General features: G+C 34.6%; 1 protein-coding gene across 5 annotated transcripts in view; it reads right to left on the bottom strand.

Moving 5' to 3' along the window:
- The window catches only part of Ahi1 (Abelson helper integration site 1), a 142,658-nt gene that overhangs the window by 51,898 nt on the left and 65,562 nt on the right, over positions 1 to 25,198 (bottom strand). For 4 of the 5 annotated variants that reach the window (XM_017795328.2, XM_008822075.3, XM_017795327.1 and 1 more), the window contains 2 exons: positions 21,660 to 21,686; positions 12,494 to 12,614 (listed from right to left, as the gene is read on the bottom strand). In XM_017795328.2, the coding sequence (XP_017650817.1) occupies positions 12,494 to 12,614; positions 21,660 to 21,686 (148 nt within the window). The remainder of the gene's footprint in view (positions 1 to 12,493; positions 12,615 to 21,659; positions 21,687 to 25,198) is intronic. The other variant, XM_008822078.3, reaches the window with a different exon arrangement.

Below are 25,198 nucleotides of genomic sequence, written 5' to 3'. Positions count from 1 at the left end.
AATAATTAGTCAATTACCCACTGATCTCATTTCTATGTAAAAAAAGATCACTAAGGGTTACAATTTTCAATATTTGTTAAATCTCTTCCATAAACTCTACCAAGGGACTCGAGCTGTTTATGCCCCCATATCCCTGGTGACATGCTCTAGATATTCAATCTGAGGATAGTATGCAATGTCTAATTAAGTCTGCCCTGTATTTATTATACTGGAAAGGCCAACAAACTTTATGTGTTTAATTGCTAAAATATACTTTAGCATTAAGATTGTCTATCTATGTATCTATCTATGAATCTATCTTCTTTATACACACACTAATAAAGATTTGAGATCTTGCTACGTCTTGGATCTCAAATGTCCCCCACATGTCACATATTGAAAGCCTGAGAGGTGGTTGAACCTTTAGGAGGTAGGGCAAGTGGAAGAAAATTAGGTCATTAGTGGTGTGCTCTTGAAGGAGGTAATGGGGTTCTAGGCTTTTCCTTTCTCATTTTTTGCTTACTGGCTACCACCAAGTGAGTAGCTTTTGTCCACCATCCATTCCTTGCTATGTTGTTACATGTTGCCAGAGGCTCATAATCAGTGGAGCCTCTAAAAACTGAGCCAATAAATATTTCCTTCCTATCAACTGATGATCTCAGGTATTTTGTCATTTTAATGGAAAGCTGACTGACGTATCTTCTCTACACTGTCATTTCTATCCATCTATTCATCTCTCAGTCCATCCATCATCTATCCATCCATCCATCCATCCATCCATCCATCCATCCATCCAACCATCCGTCCATCTCTTTTTCCACTAGAAGGTTAAGATACACAAGTACATTTATCTACAGGAGGATTAGCTACCTCACCTTTGAAGGATCATTATCTGTCCATTAGTGTAAGATATTCAGTGTATGCATAAAAGCCAGATAGAAGCATTTATTGGGTGCTTACTGAATATATGAATTTTGCATTTCACATACTGAATGTATAGGAATTAAACATCTTTTCTGATTAAAAAAAACAAATAGCAAGGGTAGAGTTTAAACGAGGAGAGCTAGATGATAAAAAGTTTGTTTCTGGATTGGTAAGATATTGACAATGTGGGAAGGGGTGAACTCATTTTTGCAGGCCCAATCATTAATGACATAATTTAAATATAAATAGAAATTATAAATTTAAACTTCAAGCATAATCATGATTTAGAAGTTTTCTATAAACTACATTAAAGAGAAATCAGTTTTAAGAAATATGCTCACTATGCTATTTTTTCTCTGAAAGTTCAGCAAATGTTAAGCAGTATATTAATTTGTATTGCTGCCTTTCCCATTAGCTTTTAAACTGTTTCAGAGAGTAAAAGACTAAGATGGCATCATCAACCTTCATAGCATTATTACTAAAGGTGTGTGTGTGTGTGGGGGGAACATGAGAACTTATATCTAAGGAAACAAACTTGGTGATTATGAATTGGCCCCAAATAAGAAACCTGCTCACTTTCTTCTTTCCTCAAATTTAACAGTCAAAAGTACGAAGAACTTGATTCCTTTCAAAAAAGGAGCAGGTATACAAAACAATGTATACATACAAATGCACCTATACATTTCACATCTATATGGTATATGAAAGAATCTGGAGTCTTTAAAAGCACTACAGCATTGTGGGGAGGAATATTTTTAAAAATTAGTAAAGTCAAGTCATCCTGGGACTTGTGACAAATTATTTTGCAAAAACAACACCAACACCAACACCAACACACACACACACACCACCACCACCACCACCACCACCACCACCACCACCCCCACCACCACCACCACCCCCACCACCACCACCACCCCCACCACCACCACCACCACCACCACCACCACCACCACCAAAAACAACAACCAACAACAAAACAAAATAGTCTGAACTATCATTTAGAAATTCCTTGAATAGACAATATTGTTCTATATTGTATATACAAAATAGACTACTAACAGGGCACTTTATAAAATTCATATACTTAATCATATCTATTTCAACATCCCACATATTGTACTCCATATCTACCACCATATTACAACTATGTCTTTGGCTGCTGGATTCCCTGGTAGATCACACGCTGGGCCGAGCTCCTGTCACAGAGCAGATCTACCATGAGCGTAACTTAAATCGCATCAACTGATTTTAACTATAAGAAATTTTTTGTCTTTTAAATAAAGTAAGATCTTTCTTTAGAGTATTTCTTCCAAAAATACAGTGTTTCTGGTTCTATTAAAAAAAAGATGAGAATTGTCTAAAGTCATTCTTAAATTCAGTCTTTGTGAAAATATGGTTAATGTTTTTCAGAGAGAAAAGTTGAGAGAAAAGGTGCATTGAAATAAGGACACAGAACTATATTCTACTTGTTAATGTATGATACAGTATCTTTCACATTATTTAAAAGTAATGACCAGTCACTCTGCTCACTCTTGTCAGTTTCCATATTTCTCATCAACCTGGCTCAGATGACAGGCAAGTTGCTGACTAAGAGCAATATAAAGAGTGATTCTTTACATTTCATTCAATTTTCATTCAAGGTAAAAGCTTCCTGAAAATGCACATCTAAAATTCTGGAAATACAAATCAACATTATCTTGAGGTCTCTATCCTTACCAGAAAGTCTGGTCCTAAACTTAATTTCCATTATTAGTTGACTATTTTCAATAAGTGATGGATATTCATTTCCAGAAAACATTACCAGTAAGTTTTATGATATCATAGACTATTCACTATTCAACTCAAACTGACTAAACCACAAAATGCAAAAGTATGCACTTAACTTCTTTAAGGGAAACCTTAGGGTTCTTCTGAGTATAGACTGAGCAGATAATAACCAAGTAAGGGTAAAGAAGAACTTAGTGTATGACAGTTCTTCTACCAGAGCTCTCAGGAGATACAAATTAAAATGCTTAAGACCTAAACTGTATCTTCTCATAGTTCTAATTTTAAAAAATTACCTTGAGACATCAAATTTACAAAAGAAACAAATTATTATTTTTATAGTATGAATTATATTTTATTCCTTCCCTGCTTAAGAAACATGAAAACTATTTACTAATTATAGTGCCCACTGTAAGTAAAATTAGTAAATGGAAAGTAATCAAAAACTCATTTTTTGTAGAACCACAGAATGGTTGCACTGAACAATGAATGATGTGAAACATGTAAAAATGTTAATTGTATCGAACTGGAGGAATAAGCTTAATGCATTGGTTATAACAACAAACTAAAAAGAAATACCCAGCAGTTAAAGAATGCCTTAAAAGTTATGGCATATTCACTTTCTTCAAAAGTATACTTCAAGGTATTATCAGAAAAGAAGTTAAAAAATTCACAATAAAATTTATGTATTTTGAAATACAGTTTATTATTACTTTATAATCCTAATTATATGAAAAACAGAAAAGTTGCCAATTTTGGTTTGAGATTATAAAATAGTAAAATAGTAAAATGGTTGAGAGTAAACTATATTAAAAGGAGTCTTATTCTCAAGGTACAGAAACAAACAGTGCTATGCCTACCCAAGACAATTTATACCCACTGCTCTCCCCTTGCCATCTACAGAAACATTAAACTGCTGTGACTCTTCCTTCAGTCTTCACCTTTGAGTAACTGGTTACTGATGGTTTCCTTTACTCTTGAGGCACAGCAGTAAATTACAAAACATACAGTACTTTTATGATTGCATACATTATTCAAAGACTCCTACTTTGGAATTAGGTAGTAGAGAACACGTTTGACATGAAAATGTTTTAATCAGAACTTCTAAATGTTATATTTTAAAATAACACGTGTACTAGAATATGAATTTTAAAAGATATTCACTAATGTTTAACAGTTCTTTACCTTTCTAAAATTTAGTGGGAAGCTAGAAAAATTTAAAATAAAAAGGTTTGCTGATTAAGAGTAATTCTGAATACAATCATACAAATACATGTTTGTAACTTCTACTACATTAGAAGTCAAACATATTTTGGTATTTAAATATTTATACTTGTAGTAAAACTTCCCTATCCTTTACTTTCAAATGACAAGTCACTAAGATGAAATAACTCACTCAAGGCTATATTACGTTGAATACTTAGTCAACAGTCACATGAGGTTCAGTGGCTACTAAAATGAACTGTGTACATCTGGATTTCAGACAAGATGTCTAGGCTGAAAATAAGGCATTTGAGAATCACTGGCACATGACTTTTATCACAGTCATAAGACTACCAAAGATGTGAGCACATGCAGGGAAAAGAGTCAAACTGTAGAGGAATTATCTAATGGAAGGAAAGAGAAAGAATCTAGCATAAGAAAATAAAGAATGGCTTATAAAATAAGAGAAAAACCAAGAGAGCGTGAGGTCCCAGAAACCATACATTAACAAGTAACCAAATGCATTAAAAGCTGATGATAGGTCAAGTAAGATAAGGATGAAGAACTGACCATTTGGATTAGTAACATGAGGGTCATGCTGAACTTAAAAAGCACAGATTAGAAACTTCAACAAACTTATAAAAGGGGAAAATGATTAGAAATATCTGCTTGGAAACATTATGGGGTGCTGCAGGTGGTGTGGGTGCTATTCTGACCATGATGAAGCATGTGACTATGTAACCAGCCTGTCTGGTGGATGTCAAAACTTCATGAAATCCAGGATAAGTAACTGAAGGTTCAAATGTATTTGTAAGCCAAATAGGCTGCAAACACTAAAGAGCAGGGAAGCTGCCCAGCATTAAACCACAGGCCGAGGATGAAGAATCAAATGTCCAAAAATAACACTGGGAAAAGCGAAGGCTTCTAGAGCAGACACACTGCCCCAGGTATTCTTATTCTGGCAATTATCCTGACCTTCTGAGAGGCGCAACCATTCACTTGCCCATTTATCCTAAATATAAGCTGCAACTTATTTGTCTTAGCCATGAATATAAAATTTTAATAGACATTGTACTTAGGTAAGCAAATTAGTAAGACTATAGTTACTCACACAACAGAAGAGAGAAGCCATACTTTTACCTAGTCTGTCATCTTTAAAAATCAACAGCAAACAAAGAAAAGTCATTGGCAAGAAAGAAAACCACAGAACACATAAACAAATGTAAACAACTAAATGCAGAGGAAATACCACCGCAAAAAACAGAACTTTGAAAGATTTAGGAAGATGTAATGAAGCCTACAAAACAGGAATACTAGAAGAGAGATCAACACAGAGAACAATGGGGCAAACCATCAACTCACGGAAACTCTGAGATAGACTAAGTACAAAAAGGAAGGGGACGGGGTACGAAGATGAATCCAAGGCTTCCCCCTAGAAGAACTGCAATGCTGGTCTCAGAGTGAGAGCAAAATTAAGACTTCTTTGAGGACGCTTACAATTTAAAATTTTAATTTGTTTTTTTTTCTAAAAATAATAGATGCTGTAGATGAACACCTTTTCAAACATTCAAAATACATACAGGAAAAATCAAGAAATTATTAGCACATCAACTAGAAAACTTTGGACTAGGTAATTATCAGAGTATTATTAAAATATGGATTCAATGACTCATCTCACATTTCGGTTATGCAGTTTTCATATTTGTTCTAGTTTGCTGTCTGCTGCTGTGATAAATACCATGACCAAAACCAACTTGGAGAGGAAAGGGTTTATTGGTAGGTTTACAGGTTATAATTTATCACCCAGGATGTCTGGGCAGCAATTGAAGCAGAGACCATGGAGGAATGCTGCTCCACTGGCTTGCTTCTCCTGGCCTGCTCAGATACTACTTTTATACAGCCCAGGCACACCTGCCTAGTAATGGCACCGCCCACAGTTGGCTGGGCCCTCCCACATCAATCAACATTCAAGAAAATGCCATTCAGATATGCTCACAGGCCAGTCTGATGAGGGGGAGAGGAGGATAATTCTCAACTGAGATTCCCTCTTGTCAGAAGTGTCAGGTTGATAACTGACACTGTGACAATATTCATTAGTCAATTAGATCATGCTAGAAATTTCCCTGTATTTTAAATTTTTCAGTTGCATCTTTTATTTTTCATTGGTTGTTAGTGTATCACTGGACAAATACTACAGTATGATAAGCAAACACACAAATCTCTCAAACAAAAGAAACATACCAACACACAAAGAAATGTGATTCAAAAATTTAAATTTTTTATTTTTGAACAGATATGGGAAAAGGTTGAAAACTGTAAGGTTGGAACCATATATAACCTATAAACATTGCATAAAATGTCTCTTCTTAGAATGGCTAGGAAATGGTGGGCAGATCCAAGCTCATTTGAATCTGCTTATTTAAATGAGGAAAAAAATTTGCATCATATTCACCCTCTGAAAACATGAGGATGAAGTTAATGTCTTTGTAGAGCCATTCATGCTAAATGCATATCCCTTTTGCATGATAACCATTCATTAGTGTTGATAAAATGTTTATTTCTTATTTTCTCTCCTGTCCTGATTTTAAAACTAGGAAATGACATGTATAATATATTTTAAATTACCAATAAGTTTAGAAACAATTGATTGACTCTAATAACATTACTGAACATAGTCACTATTGTAAGTGGAGGATAAATTGAATAAAATAGCAGATTAACCTAGATCACTGGATAGTTAATGTAATACTATTCTGAGCAACAAAATGGTAACCTGTACCTTTAATATACAGATCAAACTCAAGTTTCAGAGAATTCAAGGAAAGAAAAACACAAGAATGAAGTCTCCATCTTTGCGAAAAGAGGAATAGAAAATAGTTGTATATTATGAACAAATCCAAGCAATGAAGATCTGATCAGTAATGAGAAAAAAACAAATATAAAATATATGCCATTGTTGGGATTTTGTGTTGACTGGTGAGTAGATAGGGTAATGAATGACGCCAACAGTAGCTCAGGAAGTAATTCTTAATCTTAGGTAGACTAGAGGGATGACAGAATTTAGGTGAGAAAGTAGACTTGACAAGCTGTCTGACATTTTTATCCTGCCTTCACTATAAATTTTATAATTCTTTAAATTAAGCTACTGTTACTGAATAAGCTACTATTACTGAATTAATGCTAGAAAATTAGAGAAAACAGTAATAATCTATATTTGATTGCCCAATCTTTATAAGGGATTTCACATTACTTGCTAGTTCATTAGATTACTAGAATCATCATTTTAAAAAGCAGAAAAATCAGCACTATAGCATCCATTTTATACTGAAAAATTTCACAAGCTGTCCTCATTCTACAGCCTTAAAGTTCATCGCTCTTTTTTTTTTTCATTGTTTGAGACAATTATTCTTTTCTTTTCTTCTTCTTCTCACTGTGGGAGCCCAGGCTAACTTAGAACTCAGAGATCCACCTGCCTATTTCTCTTGAGTGCTGGAATTAAAGGTATGCACCACCATGCCCAATGCCCTTCTCCTTTTAATAGGGAGTAGTCTTTTTAAAACTCAATTCAGAAATCACTAAATATTTAAATTCTTTCTTAACTTGACCCAGCCCCCTGAGTCTGATTTAGGGGTTCCTTACTGAACTACACTTATTTGTTTGTCTGTTTCCAACAACAACAAAAAGTACAAAAAAATAAAAACAAAAATATCCCAAATCGTTCACTCCTTGAAGTCAGGGTCTAAAAGAAAAAAAAAATTGAGGTAGTAGGGCTCAAATCCATGCTAGTCAAGCACTGCCAAGTACTGAGCCACTTCCAGTTAAATTGTAATCTGAACAACAAGCACCAGCATAGTACTTAGAAGAATGTCAGATAATCAAATGACTTGCTGAACAATAAAGGCAAAATTTGAAATTTGATGACAACTCCTAATCTGACATCCATTCCTCTACACATCACTGCATCTACTAGGAAACAAATGTAACAAAATATTTCTGACAAAAATAAAGCATCTTTCACCCTATTTTGATGTCATCTACGATAGAAGAGTATTTGCTTAAGAGAGGAAAAACCTATAGGCTGTAGAAAGGAATTCTGAAGACAGGCAGATGCTAGAAAATGGAGTTTTGTTTGGTGGCTGTTTGAGCTCTGTGGGACAAAGCATTGTCTCTCATCCCACCCATACTCAACAGAGATTTCTGACTTATTGCCTTGATTTTTAAATCATTTTCTGGCCTTAATGTCTCATTCAAAAGATGACCTAAAGTTGGCACTTGGGCAGAAAGCTAGTATTTCAAGTTACACATGTTCGCGTGGATTTTTTTCACATCTGAAATGCTTGTTTGAAGACTTTCCTCTTATTACTTCATCTTAATGTCTTTTGGTATGCTGCTAAATATTCTTACCCATTATTTGCTCTTCTGACATGTTTCCTTTCCTATAATCATCACCTAACACAGTTTATTAAATCAGGTCTTAAGACTTCCTCCCTTCCTTTGGCTACAGTGCAAGTTGCATAACTTCAAATTGAGGGTGGGAGCCTCCTGCAGTTTCATATTTACTCTCAAAAGAGTCTGTGTATTTCAAAAATATGTTTAGGTTTCTAACACTACTATGAAGTAGAAATTATAGTTACATTTTGCTGAAGAGGGAAAGCTAACCATCGAAGAAACCAGCTATAGAGGGTGGAATTGAGAATAAGGCCCAGCTATTCTGACCCCAAAGACCAGTGCTTTTCCCACCATGACACACATGTTGAATTCTGAAAAGTGACTGTTTTAAAAAATAAAATATTGCTTTAAAAGCTTGTAAAATTTTAAACCACACAGGGGCTGGAGAGATGGCTCAGCAGCTAAGAAGACTGTTCTTACAGAAGACCTGGGTTCGAATCCCAGCACCCACATGGCAGCTAACAACTGTCTGAAACTCCAGATCCAGGGCATCCGACAGCCTCTTCTGTCCTCTGCGGGCATTGCATGACCCGGGTGCACTTACCTACATGCAGGCAATACACGCACACACATGAAATAAAAATAAAAATGAAAAAAAAAAACCCAACACATTTCTGATTCTTTTAAATACTCACAAGTGTATTTAAAGATATATGCTTTTTTACAGAAAAGTAGATAATTCTGTAGATTATCTTTAATCTATGGCAATTAATTCTTCTCACCTATCTCACCACTGAACTGAAATCTTGGAATTTTGAAAAGTCTGAAACCAGAATTCAATAGATACTCTTTTTCAATTAACAGTTGAGAGTTCATTAAGTAATACTAACAGAGAGCTCTGCCAACTGAGAGTTGAGAAGTCTTTGAAGCTCAGTTTACTTTCCATAAAATGGAAAGCCCCTTTTAGCATCAGCTGTGTTTATTGAGTCATCCTATTTCCTAATTTTTGCCAAAGTGTATTTTTCCTTTGAAATGCAAGAATCATCATGTTTCTAGTTTAGATGTAATACAAACCCCAAGTTTATAATTAAAAAAGATATGAAGATTAAGTGAATAAAGTCACTTTGCTTGACTTATCTATTAAATCTGAATTACATTTAATTTAGAGAAATGCTATGAAAATACACTGAACACATAAAATGAAATACACTCTCTTTGAAATATAACTTGAAAAGATGATGCGACTATTGCACTCCAGTAATAAACATTTTTTGCTATTTTTTTGCCCCATAACAGTGGTTGATTTTCTTACTAAAAAAACCCACTTTTTAAAAATAGTTTCTTGCTATGTAGCCTAGGTTGGTCTTGAACTTGTGTGTTCAGGTGTAACTCCTGCCTTGGCCTCTTGAGTAGGTTGAACTATAGGCATGTACCACCATGTTTAGTGCTGCATCTTAAAATCAGGCATATAGCAAAAGACTTATTGAGGTAGTCAAATGGAATCTAGATTTAGACAAAACATCATATAATAAAATTTCTCTGCAGGGAGTAGGTTGATTTGACTGGAGATTAAATAGCATAATTACACTAGAATCAAGCCTTAAAAAAAAACCCAAATAAGTGGTAAACACAATTATGCCTAATGGTCAAAGAAAGTATACGTTCATCAACAATCAGGAATCAATATAACTTGACAACTCAGTTTCAAAAATTATGCTTTGACAAATAGTACTATTCAAGCTATACCTTTACAGAAAATACTGGCAAAACAAAGGGACCCTAGGCCACCAACAAAGAAATATCTAGAGGCACAGCCTGTACAAGAGCCTTGAGTAGGGAGAACACTAGACTTCCTAAACTTTTACACTGAAGAGATAGGTAGTTTGATATGCTGAGGATGAGCACTAAGACATGACTGCCACAGGCTACATGACCTACGGCAAGTCAGTTCCACTCCTTCTTAGGCTAAACTGTGAGTTGACTGAATAATAAAAGTTTTAGATCTTAAGAGGCTTTAAGATGATTTTACTCAATATGACTTTCATGTTTACCCTCTTTTCATAGGGTTTTGTTGTAAAAAAAGATACATATGAAAATACTCTAAATGTTTATGTAAAGATGAGCTGCTGTTTTTGGGCAGAATTTTTGGTAAATTTTCTTCATTTTACTAAAAAAGCATGGAAACAATTTTGCGATATAGTTAACATACTATATCATAAAGTATTAATATTAGTTAATGTTAAAATTTGAATTTAATTTTTATAAAAAATCCTTAGTAAAGATACATTTTCATTTTTAAAATGTTAACTGATTTATTATTCTTTCATCCAAGTATTTTATGAGATTTTCCTCTTTAGCCTGTCTCTCACACAGATCCCAGCAACATTTTCCAAAAACATACTTATCTCATAACATGTGACATACTTTTCCTAGTCATACCTTGTAATTTTACTCTATATGGATAATTAAAAATGAGTTCCTCAGTATAGTACAGTTTGAAGACAATTTACTTTTACCATAAGCAACTTGGTAGCTGTGGTATAGACTGCGAGGATTAAGAAGGCTTGATTCGTGGCAGTGGAAATGGAGACAAGGAACCAGAGTTCAATGTGGATGTGTAGTCTGAGAAGCCACTGAGCTATTCCAATCTATTTATTCCTGTGACACATTTTTAGAAAAAGTACTGCATTTATTATTTTTATTTTATGTGTATGACTGTATACATGCATGCATGTAAGTGTACCCGTGTCATGCAATGCTTGAGGAGGTCAGAAGAGGGTATTAGATCCCCAGAACTGGAGTTGTAGACAGTTGTTAGCTGCCACATGGGTGCTGAGAATCAAACCTGAATTCTTTGCAAGAGCAACCAGTACTCTCAACCACTGAATCATCTCTCCAGCCCCCTATGACATATTTTTTAATCCTATGATTTCAGAATTTCCCACACCAACTTAATTTGCTATGGACTCTTTTGTTTCTCCAATCTGCATATTTCTTAAGGGCAAAGATTGTAATACTTACTCAGTGTTCCCAAGAAGGACTAAAACAATCACCTAAAATGATTTTACAGCAAACAAAGCCATGTTTTACAAACTCTGAGGATTATAAACCACTGAAGAAAGAAATGATTACTTTTCTAGGAGTCCCAATAACCAAAATTTATTTTGAACAAAAAAGGTAAACAGAACTTATAGCAGCACATAAACCCACTTCAGAGTCCATACTTTCAGGATGTAAATCCATTTATATTCCATCTATACATGATGAGTCTCCTTACATGAGTGCTAGTAGGTCCATACATTACAGCTCTGCACAAACAGCATTTCCCTGTAGGAAACTGTGCAGAACCAGCATACTTAAGTTAGGTGTTCAGTTAAGATTTCTACTTTTATTATATACAGTTAAGGTTTATTTTATTTTTAATTGTGTGTATATGTGTATGTCTATGTATGGGTATGTGTACATGTGAGTACAGATGCTCATGCAATCCAGAAGGCGGCACCGGATACCCTGGAGCTGAAGTTACAGTTAGTTGTAAGTTGTCTGACATGGGTGCTGGGAATGGAACTTGTCCTCTGCAAGAGCAGTACATGTTCTTAAACCAGTGGCTGAGTCATCTCTCCAGTTCCCTAAATGCATGTTGCTTAGGCTTTTATTAAAATGAAAAATAAAAATTTCTATAAGCTTTATTTAGAAATAAAGGTTTCTTTATTCAGTTGAAAAATTCAATAAGATTTAATATTATATGTGTTTAAAACTCTGTTTTTCAAGTTTTAAATTATCATTTAATAGAGTACAAGTTCAAAGTAGTTCAAATCTAAACTTAAAAATAATTTCTGCAATTTTAAGAAAAAAGAGATTCGCACTGGTTGTTCTTGCAGAAGACCTAGGTTCGAATCCCAGCACCCATATTGTGGCTAACAACGGTCTGTAACTCCAGCTCCAGTTCCAGTTCCAGTTCCAGGACTCCAGTCCTCCATAGGCACTGCCCTACATGAGTGCACTTACATACATGCAGGTGTAACAGACATACACATAAAATAAAAAGAAATTAAAAAAATTTTTTAAAAAGGAACAGGAGATGCTAGAATAGACATTGTCAAATGTGAACCAACCATTAGAATTCTATGAGTTTTGTTTTGCTTTTTTTCTGAAGAGAAATTAATTTATTAATATTAAAATGGCACCGAACACTTTAAAAAACTATGGTCAAAGCAAGAAAGGCGCTTACCTGTTTGAGGGAAACCAAACTGATGTATGATGTCCTCAGCGGTCAGCACACTGGGCTGTTTTGCTTTTGGCTGCTGTGTAGAGGCTGGTGGTGGTGGAGTCATTGACAGATTTTTGTTGACCTGAAAAAGAAAAGGCAAATAAAAAAACTACCTCGTAATTTCCTGGGTTATTGATGCAAAAACTGGATAAGAAATATGCTCACTATCCAAACCACGACACATGGCAGGTCAAGGGGAATGGTAATGGCTTATATGGTTAGTTTTTAGAGTTTATATGATAGAAGAGTTTTTACTAAGGAAGGAATACAATGGTTATAAAAGTAAACTAACCTTCCTAATTTACTTATCCTGAAATTGATATTATGTGCCATAATTTAAAATAAAATGGTCTTAAGTTATGCAAAGAAAGACAAACATAAAAGTGACTCCATGACTGCTTTTCATTAAGAAAGAGCTTAAATGTTACCAACCCACATTTTAGAAAAACATCAGATACTCTCTTTTTAGAGTCTGCACAGAAAATACCTGTACAACTCATGTTTCCAAGAATTATGGTGACAAAGATAATATGCTATAACCTAGCTTGCCATTTGAGAGCTTCCATGGTATAAAAAAAAAATTTCTTAATACTATTTAAAAACAGTACTCTTCTGTAAATAACCCCCCTACCCTCTGCTCTGTTAGGAAGCCCAATAAATTCGTTAGGATTTTCTAAAAAAACAAAAAACAAAACAGAGCTAATGGAAACCTTCATTAGTCCACCAAGGTTGACCACATGTTGTTCATTGTATAGATATGTAAAAGAAGCTGCTTCAAGTTAGGATTTGTGGAAAAATGTATTAAAAATTGCCTCTCTTTGGAATAATAATAAAAAATAGTAAACAGGCAAAATTCCTGTAAGTAAACACAATATTCTACAACACATAAAACCTACCATGACTGAGTATAATGATCTCAAGAAATAAAATGTATACTAAGTACAGTTTTTTAAAAAATAGTTCAGTAAAATAGTTCTAAAAGTTTATTAGTAAATTCTTTTTTTTATTAAAATTAATGTCAGGAAAAACCTAGGCTTATCCATTATGAGTAAATCACTAACTCCTTTTTTCAAGAATCATAAAATATGATCAATTTTTAAAGAAACTGAGGCAGCATAATTTTAAAAATTCACTGTAAATATATAATCTGTGATTAAAATGAAAAACTCATATTAATAAATTTCTTAGTACATGAAAATGTCTTTTTATTTATTTTGATTTAAATAATGAAAACCACATAGAGGATGTCTACTGAATTAATGCTTTAAAATTATGTGTTCTATACAGACAGTACTGGGCTGTAGCTACATGCCCTTTGTCATTATCTACATGTTTGTAAATGCTTCTTTTTTTCAAACAATGACAGTGTATCTTAGATTAGCTTTTTCCTTGGAGCAAAGAGCTGAGCAGATTTAGAGAAAACTCAACTAAGATTGTACAATAATATAGTTCTAACATACCTAAATTATTATGATGTCATCTCATAAAACAACAAAAAAAATCTTTTCATGTATGCGGTTATAGGAATCAAACCAGGACTTCACATACGCTAGGCAAGTACTCTATTCCCAGCCAAAAATATTACTCAAAATAGTTAGAAGGGATTAAAACCACGTCAGTGTTAACATATAACCAAGCCTGAAAAATTCTCAGGATCCATCATTAAGTTCTGGCCCAAATTAATACTGACTGTAACTACATGGTCCCTAAAATAACAATGAAATAATTTGGTGAGCTTCATTGTTCATCTTTAAACAGAGGTCTCAATAAAAATGGTGTCTATGCTTTAATGTGAATATGCCAATTTAGATAATGTGTAATTATAAAATTCTATTTACATGTGAATTATTAAGTACTAGATAATGTAGTAAATAATTAATAAACAGGGCTAGGTATGGTTCAGTGGCAGGGCAGTTGCCTACCAGGGTTCAATACCGAACACTGAAAAAAATGAAATACTTTTATTTGCAAAGAAATGATAAAGTGTGATACAAATGTAGCGCTGCATCAAATATCAGATATGAGAACCATCTAGGAGTTAAGCTCATCAGGTACACCTAATGTAGAATTATGATCAGTCATTTTTGCAGAGTTCTATGCTTTTAAATGGAAGTCCTACATATTTGTCACTTAACTAATTCACTTCTTATTAGAGCAAAGCCTCTGTTTACTTCTGTATTCTTGAAAATTATATTCAAACAATGTATTTTAAAGTCTGGTGCAAAAGAACAGGTGTATTCCAGGCATATGATTATATGGTTCTTTGTCTATAGCTACACCATGGTTGTGGCTATACACATATGACTTCCTCTTTAGGGCTTTCTCTGGGCTAAAACAAAAAAAGAATGCCAGCAAAGCTAGACTAGGATACTTAAATGTATCTGCTCAAGCATAAAGACTTGCCTCTCTTAAAATGCACTGCTATTCAGAAAAAAAGCACTATAATTACATGTTTTCCTAAGCATTTTTAATAATTTGGACCTTTCTTGCCATCTTTTTTTGGATACCATTCAAAGAGTCTTAAAGTGACGAGTAGCAACATTATAGAGCAGGTAACTCAATTATCAAGGTTTGAGATAATTGTCAATTATTATTAATGGTGATTTGAAATTAGAAGTCAAAAAATTTTCAAAGTGAGCTGACACATTAAGAATTTCATTTAGAGGAAGAAAAATAATAATAACCATTAAATAGAGTGAAGCAACATCTATTTTTGAAATATATGCTGTGGAAAAGAATTGCTTAATAACTTTACAACAACAGAAGGGTTGGCTAAGATAGTCTACCCTATACCAATCTACACTCTTTTCACAACTCTTTTCTGCTTGCTTCATGCAAAAACCACAGTCAGCCAAAGTCAGTTTAATATCTCCATCTGGAGACACTGAAAGCACAAAACGTGGATGAAACACGTAATAGGCAAAAGAAAAAAAATTACCTAGAACTTTGGCCAAATTAGTTGAAACTGTTTTTCTTATTCTTTTAGGTTATAAGCAGTTTTATGCAAAATATGCAAAAAATAATTTCCAGGAGTGTGTTAATTTTCATATTTAAAAACTGCCCCCAATATAAAATTGAATGTGAAAAACTAAATATGCTAAAAAAATTTATTATTTTTATTTCATGTGTATGAGTGTATTGCCTGAATGTATGTATGTAAGTGCACCTGCGTCATGCAATACCCACAGACGACAGAGGAGGGCGTCGGATCCCCTGGAACTGGTGTTATGGATAGTTATTAGTGGCCATCTGGGTGCTGGGAATCGAATCCAGGTCTCCAACAAGAGCAACTGCTCTTTACTGGTGAGCCATCTCTCCAGCTCCAGTAATTAAAAAATTTAAAGCCTCTGAGAGATACAACATTCATTTCCATGCATACTTACAAATTTAATAATTTAAGCTGATTTTAGCCTATATGTTACTTTTTACCAGAACCAGAAATTTATGAATTTTCAAGCTTTGAAGATTCTTCAAAAACTGATTCTAAAGTATAACAGGAAAGACATTGATGTGGTCTCATTAAAAGTTCTCAAATTCATATCTTTCTCATGACAGTTGTCAATTTTTTCCATAAATCTAAACAATAATGCAGCTATCTTAATTTGAAGACCATTATGGACATAAAAGTAACCCAGCAATAACCAGAAATGTTTTGTTACTAATTATGGATTTGTTATAAAAAAAAGTCTAGTCCCAGTGTTAAAGAGCAAGTTAAAGAGAAAGCTAAAACAAAAGCAAAAGCTTTGTTACTCTGAAATTCAAAGAATATGAAGTACTCTTCATAGCTCAGTACCTGAATTCTATGAATGGTTGTGTTAAGATTTGTAGGTTAGCAAAATCTAATAAATAAGTAGGCTATAGTATCTTAAGGAAAAAACAAAGCGTTAATCTTCAGGTCTCAGATTTTTTCTTTATAAGCCAGGACAGAGAAGTGAGAGATCCTAGTGAGGAACCTAACTTCTAAAGATAATTTTTACAATAGTCAAGTACCAAAAAAAACCTTACCCTCAAACCAATTCATTATATTATTAAAACCAGAAATTAGATATGAAGCAGTCATAACGAAGCTTTATTTTGTAATATTTAATCAAGATTTTCTTTAGCCTTTAATAGATATCAAGTAATCAAAGATTGCTGATATGATTCTTCCATGCGAAGTTCAAAATTAAGATCTATTCTGGTCAATACGCCACCAGGTAAGGCAATTTGCATCAAGGCTTCCTGGTTTCCTCGAAGCCTTCAACTCCTTTCTCTCTTAGAATACTGCCTTATTTCATAGGGAGTTTTTATCTTGACTGCCCTGAATTCCTTACTTCTGAGCCTGTGAAAACGTGGATTTCACCTACTCTTCATTCTTTTATTTTAGTGTCAGAGGAAGAGACTCAAGATTAGTACCTCCTTAAGTTCCCATGGGGATGTGCTCAAAGCTCTTCCAAATTCTACCCTGAAATTCTTTTCACAGACCCTTCTACTTTAGTACAAACAACAAAAAAACCCCAAACCAAACCAAAACCCCAGCAAACCAACAAAAATTCTCACTCTAATTCAGGAACTCCCTTAAGTCTCATTAAAAGATAAATTATTTGAAAAATAACACATGCCACTATACTCAGCTCTTTTCAACCAGGTAATCAAGTTTGTCTCCACAATAACACTAACATGAATGACTGAATTCCGTAGGCTGCTTAGGCCTCTGATACTGTCAACCGCTCTACTCTCTCATTTCCTTCCATTCCTCATGTCCAGCCACTCTTCAGTGTCATCTGCTAATGTATTAGCCCCTCTTCCCTCATAATACCTCACCTCACAGTTAACCTGGGCAGGAACATTTTATTTTATCACTTCATGAGCATTCTAATACTGATACTGTGTTTCTTAAGTCTAAAATATGTCTCCTGGTCCTGCAGTATGGAGGTAGCCTAACCTTCCTCTGCGTCTTGTTTTCTTAGGAAGTACTACCACTCTCCACTTTGTTACTAGGGCCAGACTACTCAACTCATCCCAGACTACTCTCCACCTGCACACAGGGACGACTGTAGCAGGTGCTCCAGCCAAGCCAGCTCTCCACATAGTGTCAGAACAATAAAACTTAACTTGATCTCACATCCACTTTCTGAATGTCAGTAAGGAATTGTGCTTTAAAAAGTATTTTTAAAACCTTCGCAAATAACTGAAAATGACTATTCTACTTAAATCAAATGTGTCCTCCTTATAATGAAACACACACACACACACACACACACACACACACACAAAATTTCATTCTTTAATTTTTTTTTTGAACCAGGGTCTCATCTAGTTCAGGCCTCAATTAGCTATGTAGCTGAAGCTGACCTTGAACTTCTGATTGTTATGTCTACATTTTGAGCACATCATCATGCCCTGCATATATATATGTGTGTGTGTGTGTGTAATTTTTAAAGTTACACTCTCTGGATTCTCTATTATTTAAATAAAAAATGCTTTCAGTAAATAATACATTTGAAGACAGTTTTAACTATAATCACCATTTTATAGCATTTTGTATGTGTGTATGTGTAGTGTAAGTGCATGCTGGAGGATAAAGGTTTAGTTAGGCGCCTTCCTCTACTACTCACGAACCTTATTTGAGATGAGTGTCCCTTACTGAACCGACAGCTCACAGGCTGTCTAGTGAACTCCAGCTCTTCTGCTTGCCTTGCCTCCCCAGTACTGGGATTATGAGTGCCTGCTACCATGTCTAGCTTTTTTACATGGGTCCTGGGGATCTTAACTCATGTCCTCACACTTCTGTGGCAGGAATTTTACTAAATGAGTCCTCTTCTCAGTCCCCTAATTTTTTTTTCTCCACATTCTTGTACTAGGCACACTGTAGGGCCATACTACCCTGAATGTACCTGATCTCACCTTTTATTAACTATAATAATTAAACTGAACTTGGCTGATACTATTTTTAAAAAGATGAAGTCCCCTGCTTCAAGAAGCTTGCATAGGGATGAGGAGAGCTAAATATGCAAGAAGTAGGAATAGAAACAGTATGATAGGAAACTGAGTATTTTATGCTGCTATGACTTGTAGGTTAGTCAGAAAGAAGAGGGGAAAAAGATTCTTTTGAAGCAATCAATAACCAACAACCTAATGTTGGAAAAAGACAGGCATAATTAATTATACTCACATAAAGGTAGAATAAGCCCATTTATAAAATATGCCAGGTGGAATGATTATGTTTGGGAATGTGAGAAAACAAATTATTTTCTTTTATGAGGAATGACCAAAAACTTAATGGAAACAGATCCCAGGCAATACCACTTCTGATAACTTCAATCCAACTCTAAACAAAAGGAAGAAAAAGGAAAACTTATAAATTATAAATTCATATGAAGAAATCTTTGGGCTATTTTAATTCAAGAGATTCCAACACAAACTAACATGTGGAAAGCAACAGGACAACTCTCATCTTTGCACCATCCAATCTGTATCTGTGCATTTACCCAGTTCACCTGCCTGTAAAAATTCCTTCTTTTAATGCCAATTCCTTCACAAAAATTAAAACCTTTTTTTCTTTTAAAGCACACCATCAAAAAAATTGAGTCTAAAAGCATCATAAAACATTTGTAGAGAATACAGCTGATAAGATAGCTGTATCAGTATATGTATGTGTATAAAGAATTATTCAAAGGGAACCAGCAAAAGAAGAAAAAGAGTTTAAATGGGCAAAGGAGTCAACAAACATTTTACACAAATGGCATATCAAAAATGTTCAACATCGTCAGTCATCAGGGAAATGCAAATCAAAATCATAGTAACAGAACAATTTCATCCTCTAGGATGACAGAAATAGACAGGAGCACAGAGAATTTAAGTGGTGTAAGGATGAGGAGAAACTGGAACTCTTATACCTTGGTGGTGAGGTTCTAAAATGATATACCCATTTTGGAAGAGTCTGGCAGTTCCTCAAAATGTTAACCACAGTTGTCAAATGATCCAACAATTCCACTCTCCCATGCAAATCCCAGAGAAATAAACAAAGGTCTACACCAAAACTTGTTCAATACAATACATGTTCATAACAGCATTAGTCTTAATAGTTAAGAAGTTGAATGAACCCAAATGTTCATAAACTGATGAACAGATGGGTGAAATGTAATATATGCATATGATGGAATCTTATTTGGCAAAAAGTAGTACTGATGCATATTATGAGAGGAGAAATCTTGAAACCATTAAGTGAATGAAGCGAGTCAAAAAGGCCACATTAAAAAGGTGTGGTGGCACGTGGCTATAATTCCAGCATTTGGGAGGCTGGGATAGGAGAATCATCATGAGTTTGAGGCCACTAAGCTACAAAAAGGGAACCTGCATAAAAAACAAAAACAAAAGAAAATGAAAACAAATTTCCCAAGCCAAAAGACAACATATAATAAAATTCCACTTATATGAAATGTCCAACAGGGAAGAGTCTACAGAAAGCACACTAATGGTTCCCATGAGTCTGTGATGGATGTCTACATGTTACGTGTATTGGAAAGGGATGCTAACAGACATTGAATTTTTTTTTGGGGGGGGTTATAAAAAAGTTCTAAACTCAGAAGCAAAGGTTGCACAATGTTGAATATCATCAAAACCAGTGAGCTGTACACTTTATTTTTCATTTATTGTTATATGTGTAAGACGTATGTAGGAAAGCACTCCACAGAGGGCATATGGAGGCCAGAGGACATCTTTGTGGAGTTGGTTCTCTCCTTTCACCTTTACACGGGCTCTGGAGATTGAACTCAGGTCATCAGGCTTTCACGGAAAACTTTTATCTGTTGACCATCTCACCAGCCTCAGAACTGTACACTTTAAAAGGACATCATGTTATATGAATTATATTGCAATAAAAAGTTATTTAAAATAGAACATTAAAGGCATTAGTAAGGTTAATTTTTTCAGATTTTAACTTCTAAATATGTAATTACATTTTCAATGAGTAGTTGTTCTTTTGTTAAATACTACTAAAACAAAGATGAACAAGACTATCACCCTCTGGGCTTTCAGATTATCAGACAACAGTCTCTACAGAGATGGCTAAATGAATACAGAATATTTTGAGTCTTTGAACATTCAGACAGCATTAGAAAAGATGGATGAATATGTGGTACATCAGCAGAAGAGAGAGGGAGGGAGGGAGAGAGAGAGGAGAGAGAAGAAGAAGGGGGGAAGAGGAAAAGCGAATGAGAGTGCTGTAATTGCTAGATAGGAAATAAAGTGTATATTATATATATATATATTTTTCCACACACACAAGAAGATTTAGTAATCTTGGAGCTACAATCATTATACCAATCATTGCTATCAGGAACAAGTTTCCTGAACATCTGCAGGGCAAGTCAGAATATAGCTTGTTCTCTTTTTTCCCCATCTTCCTTCCCCTTGTCTATATTCGATACCCTGTTGACTTGTGATAATTAGGTAAAAATGTGATGGGTCCTGACTGATACTGAGCAGCTCAGCGATGGGTAAGCCTAGTATTTTTTGACATTTCCTCTATAAGATGCCCTATGGAGAAAAAGATACTAGTCTACTGTTGTCCATGTTTCTGCTACATGGTCACAGATGCCTACTGAACAAAGTATTTCCTTCCTCTATACTGAAGATCTCTTTGAACACACTAACACTATTCTAATTCTTTCCCTTTTGGATGCCTCATCTTTTACTTTGAGACATGTAATTCTATTTGGTAAATGAATGAATGTCTATTCAGCTGAATTCTCAAAGTGGCCAGAAGATGAGGAAGGATGTAAACAAGTAACATTCCAACTCCTTAAAGATTGTATGTAACAAGAGGCATGTAACAAGAGGCTGTCTGTAAAAGGAGGACAGCTGCTCAGTCGGATCTGTACTGAAAGTATATCTCTATTACTTTTCAAATCTTCAAATCTTTGAAGCTACTTGGTCACCTTACTGCTAAATAGTCACCTTACTGAATTCTCAGCTTCCACTATAATAATTCCTTAATAAATATGAGCTCCAATAAGGAAAAGTATTTATCAGTTTAACTTGTGTAGAAGTTGTCAACTCTATAATGGTGCATTCCAATTCTTTGGTGTATCACAATAGAAACTATAGTTTTAAAGTTATCTTCCTGGTAATAAAAACTACTTACTTTTGCAGCACAGGATCGTATCACCTCCTAAAAGAAATACAGTACAATAAAGAAGTATTCATAATTTTATTTAAATAAAGTATTGACTCTTTTCAACACATTCAGATGTCAATCTTCTAATAACCAAAACTAGCATTTAAGAATTTCTTTATCACCCTGTATTGTCACTCTGTATTGTTTCCAATGAGCTGCAAAGAGTATAAAATTAAGAGACTTAATGACATTCATGGTAAGTCTCCCATGACAACACCAAAGGCACTGACCAAGACTTCCAAGGGCCCAGTTTTGTTTATCTCAGGAAGATTTATCTCCTAATAACCCTAGCATAAATATCAAAATTTTGACTACAGCAGAAAAACTCCTATAAGATAAATTAGAAGGTATGCAGTATTACTGTGAATGGCAATACTGCTTAGAATTTCCATACTAGCAATTTCCATCAGATACAATATTACAAACACTACAGATGGTAGATTATGGCGTGTATTTAAAAAAAAAAAACTAGAAAAGGAACTACCTACAATTCATGGACAAGTTCCCCAAATACCATTTTTGAAAATAAAAAAAAATAGCAGAAATCAAAGAATAATGGACAAATGGAAATTTGTTAATTCAGAGACACCAAAAAAATTCAAGTCCAATCTTACCCAGAACCTATTATCAGCCTAGTATATAGCTAGAAAAAATGGCAACAATCAACACTGTCTAGGGAAAGAAAAAAGAAAAGAAGATCAAAAAATTTCTAAGGTGCAGATACTATGCTTAGAAGATACTGATAATTCTGTTACTAAGGGGAAACCTGAGAACCCAACCACATGACTGCATCTCAGCTCAGTATGTATGACCTTGCTCTCCTCTATAGGTTTACACTCCTCTCCTGGAAAGTGGGAACAGCACTATCACCCTCCATTATCCTACAGCATCATTTGAGAATTACATATAACACTGCATGCAAAGCACTTAGAACCATACCAAAAATGTATTATAAGAACTATTAATAATGAAACATACTAGTTATCCTTAATCACTATACAGTGAATCTCCTAAGGGACAGAAAAAAATTAACTTTTCTAAAAATTGGCAGAAGCCATTTTTACCTCTACAGTTCTATTTAGCAAGCACCTCTGTGACTCCTAACCTGTGCTCAGGCTAATGTGTGAACTGAGGTGGTCTTGGGTAGCCCAGGAGGTGCAGAGTTCTACCTATCATTATTAGCTGTTTTTTTCATAGCTTCAGGGAAATCAACTCTGTAGGACGGGCTACTCTAACAGCCCAGATTCTAAGCAACTGTGAGTGTACTCATAAGAGCCAACTGCTGGAGCTGTAGTTTCAGAATGAGCTGCGTTTCCTGAAAGGTCTCACCTGGCTGTTGTTTGTCTTTCAGACATTATTTGGAGAGCAGTAGTCAAGTCTGTTAAGTATAAAATAAATAATTTATTTTATGCTAAATGATAATATTGTCAATAGATTATTGCTGACTTTTTAATGTTCTTTACTATTGAGTAAATGCCTATGAAATACCTGCTGAGCCAAACTTATTGTGCAATTTAAATATATATAAATCATCCTAAACCTGGGTTATATTAGAAAACATGCCTATTTTAGTAACAAATAGCTATCTCAAGTGATGAGTCTTCTATAAGTTAAAGAACAACTTATCCCCCCAAAAGGATTTGGAATCTACTGAAATATAATTAAAAGAAATAAACAAAAGAAAAGGTACTGTGCAAACTGACAGGACACCCTCCAACCTGAAAGCTTGCAGAACAGGAAAAGAGCGAGGCTGCCATGAGGTGAAGAACATTTTGTTTTGTTCCTACACATGCTACTGCACATACAGACTGAAAGAAAACAAATTGTAGAAAACTTCTGAACAAAGTTTAGTGAATTCTCTCTATACAGGAAAAATAATTTTTGGTTCTTGTTGTTTTTAAACCACAGCAAGTAAACAAAGATCCATTTCCAGGACAGCTTCTACCTCAACTTGAAGCAAACGTACTTTCTAAAAAGGAAAGAAGTGTTAAAAGTTGAAAAATTCAGGAGAAATGTTTTTTTTTTATAAGTGACCAATTTATTTCTCTTTTGTCTTGGATTTTTTAAAAAGATACTTTCTGCTGTGATTTTTCCTTTATATTGACTTTATTTTGCTCTCCTATCCTTTCATTTATCTGAGGATGACAGACAGATAAGATGATATTAGAAGAAAGCTACAAGACTTAGATCATTCCAGGATATTGGTTTTGTAGTTTGAAGACTGAGAGACTGTAAGAAAATTTTAATATATCTAGTGCTGGATTGTTCTTATATCTACAGACAAAATTTCTGTCATTCAAGATCTTAGACAAGGACTCCTTTATTTAACTCTATTTAAGATGCATTTTCTCTAAATTTTTAAATATTTTATTTATTATTCTTATTTTATGTGTATGAGTATATTGCTGTATGTATGTAAGTGCATTCATATTACACAATGCCTGGGAAGGTCAGACGAGGGTGTCGGATCTCCTGGAACTGGAGTTACAGGGAGTTATTAGTCATGTGGATGCTGGGAACTGAACCCAGACCCCTCTGGAACAGCCAGTGCTCTTTACTGCTGAGCCATGTCTCCAGCCCCTTTCTTTAAATTTTAAAAACAATGTATCAATGACTTTCTTTTAAAATCTGCTACACAACTGATTGGTTTTTGTTAAAAGTGCTAAAATAGATAAGAACTATAAGACTGAAACAAATGTAAAGTCATATATTTTTTAACTGAGTAGTAACACACAACAAAAATCTCTATAGTCCAACTAAATCTAAACCCAGAAAAAAGTGTAATCGTCCCTTGTATACCTTACAGCCTAATGAAAAGAGAGGAAGAAGGCAGAGGCAGAACTAATGCTATCTTAGCATTGTTTCTGGTATGTTTAGTTTAAAACTGGTCAAGATTCCTATCAAGGGAAGAGACAAAGGGATAGTACTTGTTGAGAGCCAGGCCTGAGGCCAATAGTGAGAAGAGAAACAGTGAACAAGGCTCCACATCCAAGTCTTCAGGAGCGCAAGGCTAATACTATGAAAAGGACTAGTAAGGTCAAAGAGGATAAATTTCTTTTAGTGTGTTTTTTGTTTTTTGAGACAGGGTCTCCCTGTAGCCACAGCTGGCCTGGAACTCGCTATCAGGCTGGCCTCAGTCTCACAGAGATCGCCTGCCCCTGCTTCCTGAGTGCTGAAACTAAAGGTGTGCACTGCCATGCCCAGTTGAAGATTAATATTTTTAAGGAATGTTTAGGTTTCTTAATTCATCTTGCCACTTAATTTTGAAAAGGATTCCAGCAATCTCCATTAACAGCACAGTACACGAACTTAACAAAGCATCCTCTTTTCCCCCATTTTCACTATCTTCCAGTTCATCAGTGATACTGAATGGTTTCTTTTGCACTTCTGAATGGTAAGAAAGAAATCTTAAAATATATTTATGAGACACTGGTGTTAACCCTTTGGAAGTTATGAGCTTATTTCTTTTATATATCTCTGAGGTTTCACTACTTTTCTTTAATGTC

Source organism: Nannospalax galili, unplaced genomic scaffold, assembly GCF_000622305.1.
Source record: "Nannospalax galili isolate Female #2095 unplaced genomic scaffold, S.galili_v1.0 scaffold186, whole genome shotgun sequence".
NCBI lineage: Eukaryota > Metazoa > Chordata > Mammalia > Rodentia > Spalacidae > Nannospalax > Nannospalax galili.
Note: the sequence above shows the minus strand (reverse complement) of the source record. Positions and strands in the feature narration are given on the sequence as shown.